We start from the raw sequence: 24135 nt of genomic DNA, 5'->3' as shown, positions 1-24135 counted from the left end.
TTTCGAAAGCATTTTAATTTCCCTATTTTATTACTCAAACTACACGTCCCATAGTGCACCTTTTTGGCAATTCTAGAAACCTGGCTATTTCTATGCAGCAGTCAGAGAACCACAATTTCTAGAAGCCCTACAGGTCAGTACTGCTTCCACTTTCGCAAGTCCAGAGGAGGCAGACTACTTTCAGGTGTAGTGCTACAGGTGCAGCTATCAAGCCGGCTTCAGCCCAGGGTATGCAGTAGCAGCCACATGCATGAGTACACTAGTCTTGCATTGAGCTTTTGTCCAGCCCCTGTTTCTATAAGCTATGTTTTTCTGTTGTGTCCTGTTGCTCTTGTCTACAGAACTAGCTCCAGTTCCAGTGCTCGTCTACCTGCAACTTTCTTTTCTCTGCCCATTTCCCCTTACCTCAGGGCCACAAGTTCTCTTGTTCCTGCCTGCGGTCCCTTGCTTTGTTCCTGTCTGCGTTACGTTGCGTTAGGTGATGGGAGTTGTCTCCATGCAGGCAAAGAGGTTGTGAGAAATGCAAGGAAGTTATTGGCATCTAGCATGCCGTTTAGAGGCTCTATCAAAACGCAGGCATTAATCTAAGGATACAAGTGCATACACAAGGAACAAGGAAAAGATGGACAATGAAAGCGATGCAGCCAAGAGCAAGCTTTCACAGACGGCAATGTCAGTGCACGTGGAAAGTGAAGGGCGGGGGGGGCAGGGGGGTCTTTAAATGCCAGTGCATGAAGTATCAAAAGCTAATCAAGTGGAAGAATGCTGAAGCACAGGACCGAGCTTTGGAACAACTCAAATTGTTTGGCTCAAGGAAGGAATACAAAAAGCATTCTGAGGTCTTGTGTGGTGGGGGACCATGCATTTTTTTTTAGAGCATTTTTATTATTTTATTCAAACCAAACAACAAAACATAATTAAACACATTTAACAACAAACACTGCACTCCCAGTCCCCCCCCCCCCTTATGAGCCTGTTTGTTCTTCACATTAAGTATCCACCTTGTGTGTCAGGGTATCGCTGCCCTCAGATTCAGCTGGAGCCGATACTGCTCTGAACATTTCAGCTATCAATGATTTCCATGCCATGAGGGAGCCCATTTCTTCATCCCCACTCGTGTTACTAGCCTCTTGCCACACCACTGTTTCAGCCTCCACCCATTTTTGTAGGTCCTTCCACCAGACCTCCACTCGCGGTTTATGACATTCCTTCCACCCCATGGCAATCCTTCGTTTCGCTAGCACATTTGCCAAATCTTTCAGTTTCGCTACATGTTTAAGTTTTCGCGCTCTAGGATACCCTCCCAGCAAGCAGGCCCAGGCCGAGTCTATTATGAGCGTGACCCCCTTCCCTGCTAGTTTCTGCGCCACTTCACCCCAGTAGCATTCAATTACTGGGCACGCCCAGAACATGTGTATCATTGAGGCATTCTCCTCGTCACACTTAGGACATGCCTGGCGCCCAACATTTCGGAACTTCGATATTCTCAGAGGGGTCATGTATGCCCTGTGCGTTATATATAGCTGTATTTGTTTGAACCTGGCATTTCTCGACACCTTCTTATGATATCCCAAAGCACGTTCCCACATCCCGTCTTCCATCGGGACTCCCATCTCTGTTTCCCATTCTAATCTCAAATGCACCAGGCCCTTCCCAACCTTAGTCATCAACATCTCATACAATCTGGAGACCTCATGCCCACCCTCCGATGCGTCATATATTATCCCAACAGTAGCATCTGGTTCTTCAGCCAAAATAGTTTCAGGCCACATACTCCGAATCTCCTGCGCTACCCTGTGATAAGTGACATATTGGCCTATATGTAACCCCGTCGCTTCCTCGAGTTCTCCCAACTCCATAATGGTCCCGTCTTGCCAAATGTCTCCCAACGTGACTAGTCCCACTGATTCCCAATAGGTCCTAATAATTACCCTCAGCTGCCCGTCCCCCTTTGCCAGTGCGACCAACGGTATCTGCGGAACACACGGGAAAGGGTCCCCCATCATCCGGCAGGCTCGGCGCCACATGTTCCACCCCAACCACAGCATTCTAGGGCGCTCCCTCATGTCCGAGCTAGCCACCCAGATCATTTCCCGTAAGTAAAAAGGAGTGCAGTTCCCCCCGAACAGCCTGTGTTCAGGGGTCTCTTCATTCGAGAGCCACTTAGCCACATATTGCCGTTGCGCCGCTATGTAGTAGGCCTCAAAATTAGGCAGTTTAATACCGCCTTTCTCGTAGAAGTTCTGCAGCTTCCATAATGCAACTCTATTCCGGGTACCATGCCACAAAAATTCCCTGCACCTACTGTGCAGCTTAACGAAAAACTTCTTAGGTATCATGTGTGGAATATTGTTGAAATAATGTAAAAGTCTAGTTAAGACCACCATTTTGAGCATAGCACTTCGGCCCATCATCGCTAAGGGTAGCCTCTCCCAGAACCTCATGCATTTCTCGATTTTCCCAACGGCTAATTCAGTATCGCGCCTATGTTCTTCCTCTGTCGTGTGATACACCTCTATTCCAAGGTAGCGAAAAGAGCTAGCTGCCCACGGGATCTGCAACACCGGCAACCTTTCTACAGGAATTCCCACATATCTACCCAGCGGGAATATGCTAGATTTCTGGGGGTTCACTGCTATGCCGGACAGCCTGGCATACCTCCCCATCACCTCCAAGACATACCGGAGATTTTCTTCCAGGTATTTCAGATATAGTAACAAATCATCCGCATACAAGGATATAAGGTGACGCTCCCCTCCTACCTCAATACCGATCGGGTCATTGTTGCCTGAGGTATATTGCGAAGGGCTCCAGTGCCAAAATATACAGCATCGGGGACCAGAGGCACCCCTGCCTAGTGCCTCTGCCCAGCTGCCATCTCTCAGACACCACTGAGCCCGTACAGACTCTGGCCAACGGTTCACTATATAGCATCTTAGCCCATTTAATGTAACCTGGTCCCACTCCATACCCTTCCAGGGCCGCCAACAACCACGGAAACTTAACAGAGTCGAACGCTTTAAATGCATCCAGTGCCACAATCGCCATTTCGCCATCATTACTGCACCCCCATTCGACCACTCGATGGAGTCGTCTATGATTGTGAGTGATGTTCCTGCTCGGGACATAGCCGGTTTGGTCTGGGTGAATTAACTTGCCGATTACTCTCCGCATTCTGTTGGCCAGGACAGCTGTCAGTATCTTACTGTCCTGGTTCAACATCGACAGTGGCCTGTAGGAGCCGCAACTGCGTCCCGGTTTGTTGGGCTTGGGGAGCGGTATTATGATCGCCTCCCTGAGTGACTCCGGCAACCGTCCCACCTCAAAAGCCTCATTGAGCATTTCTAGCATGGGTGGGAGCACCTCCCCCCCCATACACCTTATAAAATTCACTAGGGAACCCGTCTGCACCTGGAGCCTTGCTGGTAGGTAACTGCCTTACAATCTCTTTCAGTTCCTCCAAAGTGATCGGTGCATCCATCTCCTCCCTCTCCTCGTCACTGACCTTGGGCAGGCCTATATCTTCTAGTACCTCGTTTATCTCCTCCTGGCTGCTCCCCTCTTCATCCTCATATAATGCCTTATAGTATTCAGCAAATGCCCTATTTACACCTTCTTGGGTGTCTACCGTCTCGCCCTCTTCATTGGTTACAATCCGAATAGGGGATCTAGGGGTTTCACTCTTGTACAACCACACTAGAAGCCGGCCCATTTTATCCCCTCCTGCATGCTGCCTCTCTATATACTTTTTATAATTTAGGTTACAGAGCCTGTCCCAATATTCCGCGCATTGCTGCTGTAATTTACCTACTACCTCTGCATCAGCCCCGCCCCCTTCCAACTCTCTTTCCAGCTCGATCTCAGCTTTGTGTAGATCAGCTAGAACTCCACCCAGCAATCCCTTTGACTTAGCAATGGCGATCCCCCGCATCAGAACATTAAAAGCCTCCCATAAAGTACCCGCCAACTTTACACTACCAGTATTCACCTCGAAGTAAGCAATAATCTGATCCCTTATGTCCTCCCTGAAGACTGGATCTTTGAGCGCTTCTGCCCGGAGGCGCCACGTCGGTATTCGCGCCCTCGGGGGGCAATACTGCCACCCGAGGATCAGGGGCGAGTGATCCGAGAGGACTCTGGCTTTGTAATTTATATGGATGCTCTCAGCAACTACATCCGGAGTGGCAAAGATATAATCAAGCCTCGTGTGCAGCTGATGCGGAGCCGAATAGTGCGAGTATTGCCTCCCATCAGGGTGTTTCACTCTCCACACATCTACCAAGCCAAAGTCCGCCAGCAGCGTCTGCAATGCTTTAGCCGCTGGGTTGGGCCTGGCCGTCTTATCATCTGACCTGTCTACCCTTGGATTCAATACACAATTAAAATCCCTGCCCCAGATCATCGCACCACCCACACACGCACCTAGCTTAGTACACAGCGTCCTGAAGTATGCCGCCGTGTTTTGGTTAGGGGCATATGTATTTACAATGCATACTTCTTTGTTCTCTATCAATATAACCAACCTCCCATCCGCATCAACAACTTCTTCAGTCAACTTAAATGGGACATGTGGGGCCACCCAGACAAGTACTCCTCTTGCATAGGCAGAGTACGATGAACCCACCGCTACCCCTTTCCATTTCCTCCCCACCAACTCCATTTTCTCTCGCGTTAAATGCGTCTCCTGTAGCAAGGCGACGTCTATCTTCTGTCGCTTCAAATACAGCATAACCTTATTTCACTTCAGATAACTGTTGAGCCCTCTAACATTCCACGTTAATATCTTAAGGTCCCCCATGGTTCATCGATAGCCCCCCTTCCCCTTTCCAAGCAGCCCTCCCCCCCACACCACGCACGTTACTGATTCTAGTTCCTCCATCAAGGCTCATGTTTAAACTTGAACACCCCCAACCCAAACAACTGCCCAGCTCCATCCCTGGATCTCAGGCATCCCCGCATTTGGTTCTACCTTGGAAACCCCAATTAAGAACCCGGCATGGTGTCACCTCACTATCAGTGACCAAACTAAACTCTAAATGGGAATATAAAGAACGGCCCCAAGAGGCTCCTTCATCACGCAGCAGTCTCAGTGCTAACGGATCATGTTTCCTGCCAACCAAAGCGTACCTGCCTTCCAGCTGCATCAATGACTATAATCAAGTCCCACAGTCTGAAGTCCCACCAGATTCTCAGCTTTACTCGTCTCGTCCTGCTCCATCTTCTTTCCGAATATCTGGCTCTTGAGGGCAGCTCTGCATGTCTAGCCATCCCATGGCCTCTTCCTGAGTGTCAAAGAACAACGTCTTGTTCTTATAAAAAACCTTTAGCTTGGCCGGGTAGAGCAGCATGTATCTGTATCCAGCTTCCCGCAATCTCCTCTTGACCGATCCAAAGTTCATACGGCTCCGCTGTACCTGCAGGGTCTAATCTGGGTAGGCAGTTATGCTTGCCGCTCCCCGTTGTATTGTTCCCCCTTTGCGGAAGTGTTCAAGAATTCTTTCCCGGTCCCGGTAATTGAGGGTCTTGGCGAACATTGGCCTGGGCGTATTTCCTGGCGGTGGTTTCCTCGTCAGGGCCCTGTGCGCTCTTTCCACAGCAAATCCCTGAGACAGGGTTCCACCGGTGATGTCTTGCAGCAGCATATTTTCGACGAACTCCGTGGGGTTGAGGCCCTCGGCACCTTCTGGTAGTCCGACAATGCGAATGTTATTCCTCCGGGCACGCCCTTCCGCCTCCTCCGCCCTACTCTCCATATTGCCCACCCGTTGCATTAGGGCGTGTAGCTCCCGTTTGTGCGCAGCACAGTCCACTGCGGTTGGACCCATCTCTTTCTCCAGAGTCTGCGTGCATTCCGCCTGAGTCCTGACATTCTGCCTGAGGAGGTTCACATCTTCTTGTACCGCCCCCACTTGGAGTTCCATTGCTGTCTTCAATTCTGTCACAGCCAATTGGAGTTTGGTCTCCCAGGCCGCCTTCAAGTCGGCGATCGCCTCAAGGAGCTCCCGATTTGTGCTCACAGCGGCCATTACCCCTGCTGAGGTTTTGTCTTTATTTCTGGCTCCATCTGGGCCAGTCGGTGTCTTGGTATATTTATCCAGCATGGGCTGTTTGGCCTTCACCCTCAGGGGCTTACTAGACATTTCTCCGGTCAGGGACAGCCTCCTATCCACACTTGAATGTCAAGGGAGGATCTGCCGCACTGGTGGCCCCAACCTATTTCAAAGTACAGGCTGGATATGCCCTGCGCCGTGTGACCCCCCAGAGCCTTGTCGATCCCTGATGCCGCACCAGTTATACACTCCGTTCTCACTCGTGTATCGTCATTCAGTGCACTGTGCCCAGAGTACGCTGTATGGCCCATCCTTGTTCACAGCTATAATGGCCTCCGGGCCTCAAGGGCTTTAACTCGCTATATGTTGCAATCAGCCTTGTCTGCCCACCTCTCGGCTCTTCTACGCGAGGCGGCTATTGTCTCTGGCCAGCGTCACTCCCGCGCTTGCCCTCGGGGCCGCAGCCTCAGTCCAGTATCCCCAGGGATTGTCCCATGCACTGCCTTCTGCGACATTCCACCCACTCAGCCACCATCAATGTCCCACACCGGCCGCCTGACCCGCACTCTGCGCGTTGTTGCACGCGACTGTATCACAGTGCGCATCTGCTCTGGTCTTCCATGTCCCCAGCGCAGCTCCACACCCCCCGTGCACTTGCCTGCTTCCATCCGCGGCCCCTGATGTTGTTCGTGCGCGCACCTCGTGGGCACAGCTGGCTTCGAGTTTCGTGCATCCGTCGATCCGTATGCATGTGCCCCTTGGCTGCTTCCCCTCACTCTTCTAGGTCAGGCCGCCATCCCCCGTTCCCTGCACCTCTCTGAGTCCAGCCGCCAGCTTGAGCAGTCCTGCACGGTTTCACTTTTGTTGTAACACGCTGAGATCAGAAGCACCGTCGCTTCACCTGCATGCAGACTCTTGCGGCCACCGTCTATAATTCAGGCAGCCCCTTCGCGGTCCCAATTCTCCGCCTGCAGTCTTCTCCGACCGCCAGTCCGGGGGTCCACGCACCTGCCTCTGCAGGCTTATAAACCTTCCGGCCCGCCTGCCCCTGTGTCATTGCAAACAAAGTGTCTCGGTGAAACATCCGAGGCCGTGGTCCGTCTTCCAGGCGGCACCTTCCCGATCCCTTCCCTTCCCTTCGTCGCTCCGGTCGTCTACGGCCTTCAGCATCCGCAAGTCCAGGGGTCCACGCGATGTGCGTCAGGCACCGCACACGCCTGACTATGCAGGTCTCTAGACCTCCAGGCCCGCCTGCACGCATATCTTGCTGCAAAGTGTCTCGGTGCACCTTACAGCACGGCTCGCTCCCCTTCTGCAACTGTAGCAGTTTCGTCACGGAGTGGACGGATTCCTTTGTTCTCGGGCCCCGCCGGCCATTTTGCATCTCCTTCTCCCTCCGACTTGCGTAATCCAGTAGCGGGTAGAACTTCTCTTCTGCTCATCGCGAATGTCCAAAAAGTTCAGAAGGCGCTCCCGGCACCTTCATAAGTGTCCATGCGTATTTTCAGCAGCCGCTGGCATCTTCAACTGCTCTTATTCCGTTCATGATCCTGCTGATCACGGGAGCTCCCCAAGAGCACGTCTTTCTACATGGCCCCCGAAACCATGCCCTCCGGACCATGCATTTTATTCCCTAAGAAAGCAGTAATACTAGGAGTAATGGTTGGGAAGAGTATTTTAGAGTTCTTTATGGGGGAATCAAAGCTTAGAATTCTTAAACCACGTACCCTTTACCTGACCGTTTCACCTTCAAGTGATTGAATTAAATTACCAGAGGTAAAACGGGCAATTGCACGTTTAAAGAGACAAGTCACCAGAGAGGACGGGGTCCTCAGGGAACTTTCTTCAATCCTTCCCATAAATATTAGGACCTTTTTTTAGGTAGAAACTAGTTAATTTTGAGATTGGGATAGAAACCAAAAAATTCCCTTTTTCTGACTAGTCCCAAAAATGATGTAGGGAAATCTATAGCAATTACCAATCGATACGGTGTGGCACATAAGCATTTTTGCAAGCTGTTTTGCAAAATAAAGCTTGGGAAGATTTGGGGTTTTCAGGGTTTGTGGAACATGACAGAGGTGAAAAGGGGATGGGGTAGTGTAAGAATTGCTATGAGGCTATTGGTGCAGTGCCTGAATTGTTTTCGTTTTTTAGCATGAAATTTGTCTGTTCTGGAGGTTTGCGGCATATCTGGTCTTTGTAGAGCTAAAGGTTGCCTTCAACAGGGTCAACATGGGTCTTCCCCGGAATGTTCTGCATGGTGATCCTAGGGATAGGGAGATGGAGTTGTGCAGGGCCATTCATTAGGGAACAAACACAAGGATGATGTTTGGGTGAAAGAGGTAACAGGGACAATCCCAAAAGGCACTAGTGTTAGGCAGAGGTGTGTTTTAGCCCCAATACTTTTTCATTATCTGTAAATATTGCTAGTGAGTGGTTGATGGCTGTGAGGGCAGAGGTTCCCAAGATTGGTGCCAATGGGTTCCAGTGCCACTCTTTATGGACAAAGACTAGCATTAGGAAACTGTCAAACTTGAATCTGCTTCGCCTGAATGATTAATTGTAGGCACTTTGTCATTCCTAAACAGATGGCAATTTCGAATACAGTAGTAGTATTGGATTTTTGAAAGCAGAGCACCACTTGGCATATGTTCTTGTCTAGGACAATGAAAAGAAAATGAACCCATAATTACTAATTTATTGAAAAATACACAAATCAAGATCGTGGCTGGTTATTTCACAACACTGAAAATAAAAATCATTATATCTATGTAAATATGTTACCAATGTGCAAGGAGAAGAAGAAATTGGTGGAGTTGTGACTGATGAATGTATTCGTCGGAGGATGAATTGCTAACAGGAAATCCATAATTAGTTTCAGTAGCTCCAAGTGTGGGGGAGAGCCAAGCACTTCTTCAATGATTTTCACATATGATTGACAAACCTTGAGTGGCATTGATGCTAGATGTAACTCACTGTGTTCCTGCAAGATAAATGAAATGATTATCAACTAGACAGAAAATGTACTTACTATATTATTCTTTATAAATATATGAAACAGATTTAGAAGGGCCTTTCTAATTGGCCAATCATACTAGCACAAAAACGTTGCAACTGAAAAATGTGACTTTAAGCATTACTTTTAGATATGATATGGCATTTATAACGCGCCTATACACAAGTGTTTCAAGGCGCGACGAGGCAAGGGGGGGAACAAAGGGAGGACAGACAATGATCCTACTAGGCCAGGTGTCATTCAGATCGCGCAAGTGCATGGGAAGGGGGGAAAAGGAAAAGTGCGTGGGGGAAGGAAGAGGGGAAAGTGCAGTACGTACATGGGAAAGTGGCATAAATAAGATAAATAAAACGGCCAGCTGGTGGCAAGTGCAAGGAAGTGCAGATATAAGTTCTGGTAGGGGGACTCTAGGGATACAGAAAAACGGTCCCCAGGTGCAGGGGTTGCCAGGGAGGCAGTGCAGGTGGACAATTGACAAGGCCTGGGCCAGAGATCAGAAAGGGTGGCCGGATAACTAGTGCAGTTTCAGTCAGGAATTCAGCAGGGGAGAGGTGGAGAGAAAGCAGAAGCAAAGAGGAAGGTTTTGAGGTGCTTCCAGAACCGGAGATGGTTCTCCTCGAGTTTCAGGGGGGCAGGAAGGCTGGTCCAGAGAGAGGCCCCTGCCTAAGAGAGTGATCTGCCACCAACTTGTTGCTTGGAGAAGCGACTGACCCTGAGGGAGTTGGAGGCGGATGAGCGAAGAGCTCGAGAAGGAAGATATTTAGGAAGAGAGAGTTGAAGGTATTGCGGCTCCAGACCTCAGAAGGCCTTGTGTACAATGCAGAGGGTTTTGAACTTAATCCTCAAAACCACTGGGAGCCAGTGCAGAGATTTCAGTCCTGGAGAGATACGATCCCTGGGCTTGTGGCCAAGGACAAGTCTCGCAGTCCTGTTCTGGATAAGTTGCACAGGGCGGAGAGTAGAGGCAGTCAGATTTAGATAGAGGCTGTTACAATAGTCCAGCCTAGAGAGGACCAGGGCTCTGGAGACAGCGAGCTTCTGGGGGAAGGAGAGGAAAGGAAGAATACCTCTAAGGAGCGGCAGCTGGTAGTGTGACGACTTAGAGACGTCAGAGATGTGAGGGGAGAAGGAGAGTGCAGAGTCGAAGATGACCCCGCGGTTTTTCACCTTGCAGGTGGGAGTAGAAAGAAGGCCAAGAGAGGCCGACCAGAGAGCTGCAGGGAAGGAGGGAGTGGGTGTGCCGATGAGTAGAATCTCAGGCTTACTGGCATTAAGGCAGAGGTTGTTGGCGGCACACCACTCCTGTATGGCATACAGACAGTCAGAGATGAGGGAAGGAGAGGATGAGGCCGAGGGTAGCCTAAAAAGGGGCTGGGTATCATCCGCATAGCACTGAAAGTTGGGACAGAGAGCAGCGATGCAGTGGGCAAGGACTGCCAGGTATTGGTCGAACAGCCAGGGAGAGAGGTTAGATCCCTGGGGGACACCACAGGTAGAGAAAAAGATGTCAGAGAGGAAGGACCCAAGTTGGACCTGGGAGGGTCGTTGGAGAGGAAAGAAGTCAGCCACGCCAGGACCTGACCAGTGATACCCAGGTTATCATGGAGACGGTTGAGCAGGATGGCATGGTTGACAGTGTCAAAGGCAGAGGAGAGATCAAGCAAGATGAGAACGCATGAGGTGTTAGAGTCAAGGTTGGTCAGCAGGTCTTCACGGATGTTCAGGAGAGCAGTTTCTGTGCTTCTGGCAGCTCTCAAGCCAGACTGATGGTCATGAAGACAACCAACAGATTCAGTGTGGAGATTGAGCTGGGAGATGGCCAGTTTCTCCAGGAGATTGACCAGGAAGGGAGCGGAGATTGGGCGATAGTTACCGAGGCAGGAGGGGTCGGCAGAGGGTTTCTTAAGAAGAGGGTGCACAAGGGAGTGCTTCGGGGGGGAAGGGAAGACTCCAGTGGCGAAGGAGTGATTGCAGAAATCGGCCAGGGCAGGAGCCATGGAGTCGATGGGGTTCTTGATAGTTTTGGAGGAACAGGGGTGAATCTGTTTCGACAAGACTTTCATAGATCGGACTTGTCCAGAAACCTTGTCTGCAGAGAAAAGGGGTAAGGCAGAGAAGGAGGGGTGGCTGCAGAAGGGCCAGAGGAAGAGCAGGGAATAGCGGGAGGGAGGCGAAAGGAGGAAAGTGAGGACAGGATGTCCTGAGATTTAGAAATGAAGTCAGAAGCCAGTGCCGTGCAGAGGGCCTGGGAAGGGACAGGAGAGGTAGAGACTGCGGCAGGATTGGCCAGTTCCTTGCAGATTTTAAAGAGTTCAGCCGAGTTGTTAGATGCTGCAGAGACGCGGGCTTGGATATGAGCTCTCTTCTTGGGGAGGACGGAGAGCCAGTATTGCCTTTGCAGCAGACGGCAGGCCAGTTTGTCAGAGGATGAACTTGAAGCACGCCATTTCCTCTCAGCAACCCTACACTTGCGTTTTAGGGTGATGAGGTCTGAGTCATACCAGGAGTTACACTTGACTTTGGGCTTCAGGCGGATTCTCATGACAGGGGCACGGATATCAAGAGTATCAGATATAGAAGAGTTGCGCGTGGAGAGGGCTGTGTCAGGGTGAGAGTTAGCCAGAGGGGGGTTAGGGGGGTGAGAAGGTGGCGGCGAAAGCCTCAACTGACACGCGCTTCATGGATCGGATGACCGAGAAGGTGGGTGGCAGTGACGGAGGTGGCTTGACCTGCGGGGTAGGGAGGGTGAGGTGGGAGGCTAGGAGAAAGTGATCACTCCAGGAGAGAGGAGTGGAGAGAGGGACAGCGAGGGGAAGGTCTGAAGATATCAGAACATCGATAGTGTGCCCTGCAGAATGAGTCGGGCCAGAGGGGTAATGTTGAGTGAGAGAGAGTCGCAGCGGTCGCAAAAGAGTCCAGAGGGGGTACAGGAGGCATCCAGGTGGATGTTGAAATCTCCAGATGTGCAACATGGTGTTACAAGCCTAGAACACTTCAGGATATTGGTGGAACACTGCACAGTGCTCAATCCCACCCTCCCAAGATGCAAAATGGGGTGCAGATTAAACATCTTTCATAAACGTTCTCATCTAGCCTGGCTCTGCCTGCTAGCTAGATTTAGAACACCTACACTCCACCAACAGCTGATTCGTCTGGAAAATATGGATACTGTGTAAAAAGAAATGCAACCATATTTGCTCTTCCACATCTGCCTGCCTTGCATGCCCTCTCCTCTCTTACCCCCAAGGATCCACCCTTGTAATCATTAAGGATGTCTAAAACACCACCATCTGGAGTACAGTAAACAGAACATCGCAATTTACACACGAGATCACAGCCTAGCAGATTTACTGTTGGCAATGGGCTCAACAGAAACACATCACTGTCTGAAATTCAACAAAGAGATACTGTTGAAGGTTTAGCTGAGAAATGAATTAGTGTATAATGAACAATACCTACAGTCCTCACAGCTTCGGATTACAGTTGGATGTTCATAAAATCTTTACACATCATTGCTGAATGATTCACCCCACGTGTTTACTAAACATGACACACTTATTCTATTTCTTTCATGTGAAATAAAAAGGAAGTGCTTTGTCTACGAGAATAAATATTTCAAGAGGGATGTCCTAATTCTCACATAAGCATTTCTTGCCATTATTCTGCTGCTTGACTTGTGGTTGAACATTTTTGGCCTTCTCGTTTGGAAAATTAGGGGCAGAGTACATAACTGCTCCTGAGGCTCGAAGCGAAGGCTTATTTGGGCACTAAAACTTCCAATGCCCCTCCTGCTTAGAACAGCGCCAGGGACTATTACTAGTAATTAGCTAATTTTGAATGTGTTCTGCATCGCGGCACCACAAACACAACCTTTACATCTTACCTCCTCTCCTTGGTCATCTGGTATCTCTTGCAGCTCCCCCCCACCCCATGCACAAACCTTGCCTAACTTCACTCCTGCTTAAAAAATTCTTCATTGAAGTAACATTTTTTGACATTCACGTATCTCATACTTTTGCTACTGAAAGAAACAGCGATTTGCTAAAGACACAAATTCAGAGGGGGACTTTGTTGGCCACCCCACAAATATTTTTCAACTGCAGCTGAATTGTCAACAGTGACACTTTAACAAAAGCAGCCTCTTGAGCCATCTCTTCAAGCGTTTTCATACCAGAATGATGTCTAAAATCAACATTCAATCAAGATAATCAACAGGCACTCATCTTTATTTTGTTTGCAATTATCCATTTTGGGCCAAATCAGTCGGTTTTAGGCACATTATTGCAATTTCCTGTATCAAAGCATCCCTAGCTTGCACACACTCATCACCTGTTCACATATCCTCTGGGGGCCAACCATTCTTTTTGAGTTAAATGTTGATGTATTTCTTGAGTATGGGAAGTATTTAAGTGGTGGTAGCACTAGTTGCTTTCCCAGCCAGGGCTTCAGTTTGGGGCCGATGCTGTGCGCATCAGCTCTCTTCGCACTTGGAGTCTGCGCTTGTAAGGGAGATGTGGAGTTGTACTTGCACGGGCGTGCATTCATCATTGCAATTTCATGTCAAGCTTCAGGTGCTTAGGGTTTCAATAATGGCTCCCTCCTCTTCCCAAATTGTATCCTTCTCTCAACTGTGGGTATAGCAATGTAATCAAACCACTTGAGGGAGGCAAATTAGACCCAACTCCTCTTTCCTGTCCCTTCTTCCATTTCTGTAGTTTTTCTATCCAATTACTTAACTTGATGTTGGTATCTTCCAGACCTGTAATCCTTGAATGGTCAAGCCCTACCACAAACCAACTCAAAAAGACTACCCACTGTTCCCTTGTACTCTTCTAAATACATAGTAAGTGAACATTTTTGATCAAGTCAAAGATCACATCTACTGGGAATTAAGTCAATCTGTCCCATTTCATCATGGAGCTCCGTTTTTCTAGATACTTACACGTCAACTTGATAATTGATACACAGAAGACATACATTACTCACCGTAATCATATTTCAGGTGCTTGTATCTGCTTAGATTCATATGCTGTGCATATAGTCTGACATCTAGTGGTAATCAAGGAGTACTGCATCTTTCTTTTGAAGATCGAAAAGCGTCGTTGACATGGGTGTGATGTGTAGTGTACCCAAAATCCTTCAGTCGTCGAGGTCCGACAAGTTGTTTTTGTTCTGTCGTGAGGGTGCCTTATATAATGCGTGACTGAGTACAGAAGATAGTAAGGTGTAAAATGGGTCTGTTCCTTTTACTCCAAGTGGGGAGGAAGGGTGGCGCATGTCAATCTAAGCAGATATAAGAACCAGAAATACGATTACAATGAGTAATGTACGTCTTCTGATGCTTGTGAAACTGCTTAGAATCACATGCTGTGCATAGATAAGCAAGCAGTACCAGGAGGTGGTGGTGGGATGAGTAAAGAAACAGAAGCAAGGAGATGTCTTGGCACCGCTTGTCCCACCTGAGAATCAGACTTAAAATGTGTGTCTAAGCAGTAAAGTTAAGTGAAAGTGGGAACAGAACTCCAGGTAGCTGCTGTGCATATAGAACCAAGAGGAACATTTGCAACAAAGGCTATAGAAGCTCCTGTGCCTCGAGTAGAGTGAGCTCTAGGCGTAAATGTAAATCTCTCTTGGCAAGAGATTAACATAGTATGATGCATTTGACAAACCATTTAGATATGGCATCAATCACTGGAATTTTCCAATAGGAGACCTTGCTCTGAGATGTGGTGTACACAGGGAGGGCAGCAAAGTGGACATTTAGGGATTTGAAAATGAGTCCTGAATCTAATAGGTGTGTTAGATAAAGGACTATGGGCATCATTCTGAGTATGACGGTATCCTGGCGGTAGAGCTGCGACGATATTGGCATCTGGTACTTAATTTACCTTGATGATGGGAGTCTTTCTTTCTCTAGTTTACCTCGGCTTGCCGCTGCACACAGCAATTAGGCACACCTTGAAAGACTGCCAGTTCCTCCCAGACCCTTCCAATGCAGCCACAGCCAAACAGGGTTTGTGAGCACATGACCAACTCAGAGCCTGCAGGTGAAATCTGCTCTTCCTTTGCTCTGGTGTCCCTTCTGTGAACATACTTCCTAGTGAACTGCCAGCCTCGTGCTCTGCTCCTTCTGCTACTACTGCCAACCTTCCAGCTCCTGCTCCGTTCTACTGCTCCTTCCTGCTGCAGCCTTTTATGCCCCTAAGGTGGGTTAAATGGCTTCAGATACAATTGTCTGACCCTACTAAAAGCTATTAGGGCTGCCTGCCTGTCCTTGGCTTCTATATGCCTCCAGCTGTCCTCTTTGTGTCAGTCCCTGAGGGACTCTGGGACATGTAGTCCATTTTAGAGTCATTTGGTTTTCTTACTTCTTTAAAAAGTTTAAGGATGACTTTTCTTCCCTTGATTTTATTGGGAAAGGGATTATAGGGTTTTACCTTTTTAGGGGCAGGTGGGACAGGAAATGTCATATGCCGGTCATTCATTTTGGTATACCTTTGGCATGGAATTTTAGGTGTAGAAAAGACTTGTTCTTTGGGTACAACACTGTTGAATCATGTCTTCAGAGTTTACCCTCCAATCCTTAGTAGGAGGTCGAGATATATCAAAAAGGGCAGGGCCAATTCCCCCTCTAAATCTATGCCAAGAGTTTTCCTTTTCAAGGAGAAATACAGTGTCTCAGCCTGCAAAATCTCTGCCACTTCCCTTGGCCTTGTCTCCTCCTAGGTGATGATCCCGCAGTACACCACCCCCAGGATTGGGATCAGGAAGAGTCTACCCTCTCCTGGCCACCTGGAAGGAGACTTTAGTCAGGGTTTTAGTGGGGATCCACAGGATTCTCCACATATGGCAACAAAACAAGCTATGTGGAAATACACAGGACAAGTCCAGTGGCAGATCTGATACCGGACGTGTCTATTGGTGGCAGTGGTTTCACAGGAGTTGGCATATAGGGCTCGGTTATCCTTGGCCTGGTCATTGGCAGAGGATGAGGCTCATTCTGGAAGGGGGTTGCAAGTTTCCAACGCCCACAAATTTAAAAGATCTGAAAGTGCCCACCACGTTAGTATCAGGCACTTGTTTGGTACACCTAATCCTTTATCTGAGAGAAGTACAGAGTATAATGCCGATAAGGAAGCTTTCCTTTCAATGCCGGAGGATACACAAGGTGAGCATGTGCTCAAGAAGAATTTGGAGTTTGCTTCTAGTACAGTTGATAATTCTAGATAATGCCCCCCGAACCTCCCACGCTGGGTGAGGAAGCAGGGTCCGCAATCTCAGCCCTGCATTTCATGTTAAATTCTCTGGTGAGAGTTTATGAAAACATAAATTATGACCTGAGAGAGATAAAATCTCACATGAGAGTTAAGAACTGAAAGCTGAATTTTATCGAAGGCTTCATAATAGTGGAAAAAATTGAGGAAAGGGAGAGTCCTTAACATGTGTGAGCCCTCTTTTACCCTGACTAACGGAAGAACTTGTGAACCCTTGGAGTACTCAGTTGAGCTTAGAGTCGAAGAGGAGAACAACAATGTAGTTAGTCCAGTCTATTTGTCAACTGGCAAATGGAGAAACATCTCAGGCTAGGTATAAGGAGATGGAACTCTCAGGGCTGGATAACTCTATAAATTAAGTTAGTCATGACTGTGTCAAGGCATACTCAAGTAGAGACGAGAGTGGTGGAGGGGCCTTGATGAAAACAGGGTGTTAGCAGGGCTTGCAAGCAAAGAAATCTAAAAATATGGAAGGCCCCAAGCCCATAAGGAATTGTGGCTCAAGAAAATGACTGAGATGAACAAGGAGGAAGCCCCACCAGAAGGTCGTGTTGTAAAAATCAAGAACAAAAGAAACAAATAAAATGAAGAAACTGAAGCATCTTATTAAAGAAAAATTGAAAGTTACTCACCACATTGACTAACTTCCTCCTAGTCCATAGTCCCCTTTCCTCCATAGATGATGGGCGTCCCTTGCTAGGGAACAGAAAGAATAAGTTACTTACCTGTAACTTCTGTTCTCCAGCATTGGTATCTTTCATAGATTCACATGCTGTGAATATTCCGTCATCAAGCTGGGAATCCTTGGTAACATGGAGCAGTTTAAACTTAAACATAACACTTCAGTCACTTTAGTGCTCTAGTAGTCACTTCTGGGGCATACTGCCCACAGCCAAAAGCAAAGGCTCTCTTAGCTCCACACCGTCGGCCATCTTCAAATTTTGGCAAGCGCACAAGAGTGGCAATATTAGTCAAGAAGAGCCAGGGGGGGTAGGCAGGAGGTTCGCATTTGAATCTATTAAAGATAACAATACTGGAAAACAGGAGTTACAATTAAGTAACGTATTGCATCTCGAGCATTGGATCTTTCATAGATTCACATGCTGTGAATAGATTACAAAATAGTGTTAAAACCCATGAAGTGCGGAGGCAAGCTCCCTGCTGAAACACTGGAGACGAACCTCACGCAAACAGGTTCAGAAGAACTGGCCAACACTGGACACTGCGGCAGAATCCCTGTCGACAAATGTCTTGCAGTGGAAGACCAGAGAGAAAAGTAGTAGTAGCCTCCACTAGCCTGGTGGAGTAGCCCTAGGCATGCCCAGAAGCAGTCTTCCAGCTTGTTGGTGGCAGAAGGCGATGCAAGCAGCACTAAACCTTGAAATGGAAGACTTGGACAGAGCCTTTCCCTGCCCAGACGGGTTAAATGTCACGAAAATATTGTCCGTTTGGCAGAATTAATTTGTACGATCAACATAGTATTTAAGGGCTCGCGCTACGTCCAAGGAATGTACTAACCATTCAGCAGACGAAGTAGGCGTGCCAAAGAACACTTGTAAGACCACCAGCTCATTAAGGTGAACGTGAGCGCCATAAACATAGGGTTAGTTCGTAGAATGACTTAAGACTTGTGAAATAGCAAATAAAGAGCTTTGATAGAAAAAGCATGAATTTCACCCACTCTCTGGGCTGATATCATGGCCACCAAAAAAGCAGTCTTCCAAGAGAGATGTTTGAGGGAAGCCTTGTGAAAAGGCTCAAAGGGTGGTTTCATAAGCCTTGACAGGACAACGTTCAATTCCCATGACAATGCTGGACACCTGACCGAGAGGAAAGACTTGAATAAACCATAAAAAATTCCTTCACCAATCGTTGCGACCAAAGGGAAGGAACGCCAGTCAAGCGGTTGTACCTGGGTATATCAGAAAAATGCATCTTGATAGGGTGTGTCAGATCTGCTTGTGCAAGAGATAGTGGATATGGCAATATGTCCTGTGGCTGGGTGGTCTGGAGCTGTAGACTTTGGCTTCTGCACCACACCTAAAAATACTTCCATTTACTTCTGTAACATGCTCAAGGGGACAGAGCTCCAGCTAGGACTACCTGGCAGTCTTGCGGTAGTGGGATTGATACGAACTCTAGGAACGCAGAAGCCGGACGGTAAGATTGAGTGAGGTTAGGTCGTGATGCAGCACCGCTCCTTGGTTCCTGGATAGTAAAGCATGGTGTGGTTTCAGCCTGAGTGGCAGTGCTGATGAGAGCGCGAGAAGGTCCGAGTACCAAAACTGTTTTGACCATGCAGGGGCCACTAATATCAGTTTGCACCAATAAAGTCTGAAAAGGAAATGGAGCGTATGCGTACAGGAATTTCCCCTTCCAAGGAAACAAAGGCATCCCCCAGGCTCAGGCAGGACAGGGAGGCAGGGGGAGAACCTGCTTGAGAAGCATTTCCACTGCTTGCTGTTGTAGGTTGCAAAGAGGTCCATCTCTGGCATGCCCCAACTCTGGAACATCTGGTGAAGCGGATCGTCGTGCAATTCCCACTCATGACAAGAGCGTAGCTCACTGCTGAGAGAGTCCGATAAGGTGTTTTGAAGGCCTGGAAGGTGGAGGGGAAGAAGATACATCCAGTGTTGTAATATCCAGTACCACAGGGACAGAGCCTCCTTTGACAGTTATAGGGATTGTGTGCCTCCTTGCTTGAGGATATAAAACATGGACATGGTTTAGTCCACAGAGATCTAAACCACGTTCCCTGGGAGGAGGAAGGACTTGAGGGGCCATAAAACTGCCCTCAGCTCCTGCAGGTTGATGTGCAGAAGCTTTTCCTCCTGTGTCCACAGACCCCTGGTGTGAAGATCCTGAGTGGGCTCCCCAATCTTCCAGAGAAGCATCCGTCGTGACAGTAATCTAGTGAGCTGGTAGCCGAAGGGAGTGCCCTGTACAAGGTGGGCCTTGACGGACCATCAGCAAAAGTTGGGTCTGAATTGTGGTGTTCGTGTGATGCAGTCCCACCAGGACCTTGAAACCTGCACCCAACGAGCGTCCAGAAATTCCTGCAGAGGATGCATGCATAGTCTGTAATGACCGATTAGAGGAATGCAGGACGACATCATGCCCAACAGGGACTTGTAAGTGCGGACAGATATTTCTGTAGACTTACTGAGCTGGAGCACCTTGCAGAGGGTGGTCACCCATTCGTCTGATGGTACTGCTGTGCAGGAAAGTGTGTCAAGCTTTGCCCCAAGTTAAAGAGGCGGCATCGCTGGTATTAAACACAACTTTGGGTAATTGATGGAAAAACCCAGGCGCTGCAGACACTGAATGATGGACAGTGTGTTCCTTGTGGCCAAGGAATAAGATAGGGCCCTCACCAGTCAATCGTCCAGTATGGGTGGCCATGGATGCCTGCTCAGCATAGATGAGCCACCACCGGAGCAAGGAATTTGTAATCACTATTGGGGCTAAGCAAAGCCTGAAGGACAAAGCTTGGAATTGGTAACGTACACCGGCCACCAGAAAGCGCAGGTAGCCGCGGTTTGAGTGGCAAATAGGGATGTGGAAGTATACATCTTTGAAGTTGAGGGAAGCTAGAAAATCCCCCTACTGCAGCTGTAATATATTATGTATTTGCTTATCGTCTCAGCATTTCGATTGTATTAGCACTGTTAGCTTTCAACAATTGTATGTGCTTTTACTTGCACACACGTAAGGAATTTCAGGCTCTTGACAGGCGTCGGCTTCCGGAAAAACAGTTTCCCAGCAGCCATTGTAGTTTGACAGAATATATAAACTGTCAACAGTGCATCTGCACGTTATCTAGATGCTGTTTGCTAGTTTGTGCTGGTGTGTGCAGGGGTGTGCTTGTGCTGTAAGGTATGTAGATACTATGCTGTATATTTTATATTGTGGCCGAGTTGCTTGCTGTCCAGAGTACACGCTAGAAAAGTATTCTAGAAAGATATTTGGACATGCTATTATTCTCTATCTCATAAAACCATGGCAAGGGCGGGCGTGTCTAAGCGCCGATGGAGACGGCCGCCTAATCCGTTGCACTTCCGCTCCAGTGGCATTTACTATAATTTTTATATATTGAGGGTATATAAATTCTCATTAAATGTAGTTGTGAGCTACCTTTAATATCCCTGGTGGTCCATGGTGATGTCTCCATGGCACTGAACTTTCCTGTTTGCTCCGCTCTGGAACCTCCGTGAGTGAGGCCTATGACAGCGATGTCCCATGATCACTGGTGCAGACATCTTCCGTCAGCTGCTCGGATCGGACATAGCGTGAGAAGCGCTCATATGCCGGTGACACTTTCTTCACAACACGGGCTAACTTTGTCAACAAAGCTCGGGGAACATGCTTTTCTTCATTAAAACATTTTTTAGTCACCCTGAAAGCTGCATATGGATATTTTCAATGTTCAAATTAAAAAGGAACGTTTTTATTTTCACTTTACTGAACTACAGTGTTTTAAATATACTTATTGCTGTCTTATTACTGGAATTACACCATACAGACTATTCTTGGATGACTAAATTATTTATAAAATAATTTTTGGAAAAGCCGGAAGCTGGTTTGTTTCAACTCTATACCATCACATGAATTCCTGGCATTTAAAAAATGTCAAGTTCTTTCACTAATAGCAAGTGTTTACCCCTGCAAAAATTATTTTACCGTAAGAAAATACTAAATATAACATCAAATTAATATATAAAGTGCATCACTTTGTAGAGCTTTAGCTGATGCATGCAGTTTTGATAGCACTGCTGAGCTGAGGGAACTACTGTCTCATTACTGGGAGCTTGAAGGCATTGCTGGTTCAAGGATGGAATTTCCACTAAATACTTTATTAGGCTACAGTGGGTTTTACCAATGTACTACCACAACATATTGTGCTTAGTTCCCTTACGATTATATTGTCACAACCTTTGAATCATACTATTTGGTTCATAATGGCATCTAAAAAAGGACAAATCAAAGAAATACCCTCATCTCAATCTAACACCCTCAAAAGGCAGAAAAGCGAATCACCCATGCCAAAAGAGGATATACTCTAGATCCTGCCATGCAAACCATTCTGATATTAGTTAGGGCTCTGAAACCATTTATGGAAGCCACGAATGCTAAACTGCACATGATAGATGATAAATGGCCTGCTTTTGAGTCAATAATGAATGAGGTAGAGAGACGAGTAAGTGATGCTGAATATGATGTCACCAATTGAGTACAAATGCTGGAAACAGCAGTTAAATCTTTACAGAAACATTCTGAAAACATCGAAAACAGAAACAGGAGGCCTTTCAGAAGAAATTGCGATGATCCTATTTTTTTTTTTTTTTTTTTGAGTATTTTGTTTCCCCAAGTTCCTGGACCTACAAGAGTCAGTGTAACTGAATACCCAGAGGGCCCATTGGATGGGTCTGATAAACACGGTGCGTAGTATCTTTGCCGTACTGGACAATACACATGTTCTACTTATAAAGGATAAAGTAAAGCAAATAAAGCAGGTCTTTTGGGAGGGCAAGAAGATCTTCATAACCCAAGACGTGTCGAATGTGATGGCTGCAAGAAGAAACAAGCTAATTACCTTTAGACCTGCCCTGAAACAGCTAAATGTAAGATATGGTATTATACATCCAGCTATTCTTAAATTGACACTCAATGGACATACTTCTACTTTTCAAAATCCAATAGACTTGAGACATTTTATTCAGTGTCATACAAGAGGAAATGGACATGTACAGAACAGCTACTTGAATATGGATACTAGATTATATATATTAGTACATTGAAGTATTGTAATAATATCTTCCACCGGAGTAGGGTGTGAAGGTGGGCCTTCTTTCAAATGGCTCTCCACCCTTATTTGCTACTGTTGAACATGGATAGGTATGACCATATCCTGTTAGTTGCTGTTCTAACTAGAGTTATTTCTCATTTGACTTTGTGTACCCATTTCCCTTGTGTGTGTCTCCTTCTATGTTTATACCATGTATGAAGATCTTTCAATGCTTGCTTATGGTTGGCTGCCTAACTACATTTCCTATTATAGTGTCATGTCAGCCCGTAATGTTGAAAAATGCATCTATGGTTTTTCCCACTCTGATGAAATTGTTTACTTTATTGTAAACCATGCCACTTAACATAACCTCTTGGAATGTTAAAGGATTACCTAACCCTGTTAAAAGACAAAAAGTACTTTCCCACCTTAATAGAACAAAGCCATTGGTCGCTTGTATCCAAGAAACGCATCTCTTACAAGCAGAAGCCTCCAAACTCAAATGTCTATGTGTAGGTCAGGTATTCTCAAGTGCAGCAGATGGCAAAAATAATTTAGTTATTATCCTTATTAATAAGGCGTTCAATTGTAAAAGTACAGCAAATTATTCTGATGACCTAGGTAGGAGGGTACTGGTTAAGATGTTACTGCAATCTATTGACTATACTATTCTAAATATCTATGGTCCAACATCTCCCGACCCTTCTTTCTGGTTACAATCAAGAAACCACATTATTCAATCAAATCCTCATAATCTTATTGTATAAGGTGACTAATGAGATTATTGATCCACTGATAGAAAATCTAGTGTACGGTTCAAAAATACCAAATCCCACACACAATTTACACATTTTCTATCTGAACTTGGTCTGGTTGACTCATTGCGTAGAACTCACCCTTCTAATTTTTATATACTTTCATTTCCCGTCCCCATAACTCTTTCTATAGATTAGATTATTAATTAATTTCTAAATCTATGGCTCACCTCCTTTTAGATGCGCAAATTGAATGTACATCTCTTTCAGATCACACGCCAGTCCATGTCCAACTCACAACTTCATCAAAATCTCATCATTCTAATAGATGGAGATTTCATTTGGCCCTTTAGAAAGATGAGCCATTTACTCCCTTCATTACTCAGCAGCATAATAATTACTTCTTAGAAAAGGATATAAGGTTGTACTTAGAGGTCATATTTCTTTTGTTGCCAATAAAATACATTTGTGTCCATTCTCATTGATATTTTTAAGCTTAGATTGCAATATAACAAAATTGTTACACAATATTCCTGTGCAAATATTTTAAAATATAAAGCAACAATATATCAATTTTCTACCAAATCAAGTAAATCACTTGCATCATAACTTAAACTCAAAAGAGATAAAGCTAAGATGGTGAAAGTTTTCCCTAAATTGTACCAGAAATTATATACTTCTGATACTCCTCCCAATAAAACTCATGTTCAAGACCTTCTTAGACAAGTTCCCCCGATGCGTATCCAAGGGTCGATCTTCAATTATCGAATGCTCCTATCTCTTCCAGTGAAATCTATAAGGCTATAAAAGCCCTTACAAAGGGTAAAGCTCCTCGCCCAGATGACTTCCCTGTTGATTTATGTGCACACGTCAATAACCTATGAGTATCCAACCTTAATGAGCTTTTTTCTCATTTCATAACAGTTAAAAAAAAAAAAGCTCAGGGACCCTTTTCCAAAGCCATTTTCCCCAAGCCCAATAAAGATCCTCAACCTCCTCAGAGCTACAGACCAATTTCCCTTATTAATACAGTTTGTAAAATCTTTGCAAAAAGGTTATTGCGAATAGACTTCTTCTGATACTACCTCATTTACGTAAAAATGATCAGGTTATTATGTTAAAGATAGATTATCCTCTTCTAATATAAGACTATTTTGGATGTTTTAGATACTATTCACAAATCCAAAGACCCTTGTGCTGTTAAAGCTCTAGATACGGAAAAAGCATTCAATAGGGTAGAACGGGGCTACATGTT

At 46.4% G+C, this 24135-nt stretch overlaps 1 protein-coding gene across 1 annotated transcript in view; it reads right to left on the bottom strand.

Annotated features, from left to right (window-relative positions):
- LYST (lysosomal trafficking regulator) overlaps positions 1 to 24135 on the bottom strand; it is a 3942656-nt gene that overhangs the window by 2512562 nt on the left and 1405959 nt on the right. The window contains exon 21 of the mRNA XM_069606985.1: positions 8835 to 9033. Coding sequence (XP_069463086.1) covers positions 8835 to 9033 — 199 coding nt within the window. The remainder of the gene's footprint in view (positions 1 to 8834; positions 9034 to 24135) is intronic.

This window comes from Ambystoma mexicanum, chromosome 4p (assembly GCF_040938575.1).
Source record: "Ambystoma mexicanum isolate Mex_15411 chromosome 4p, UKY_AmexF1_1, whole genome shotgun sequence".
Lineage (NCBI taxonomy): Eukaryota > Metazoa > Chordata > Amphibia > Caudata > Ambystomatidae > Ambystoma > Ambystoma mexicanum.
This window is presented reverse-complemented; position numbering and strand designations above follow the sequence as displayed.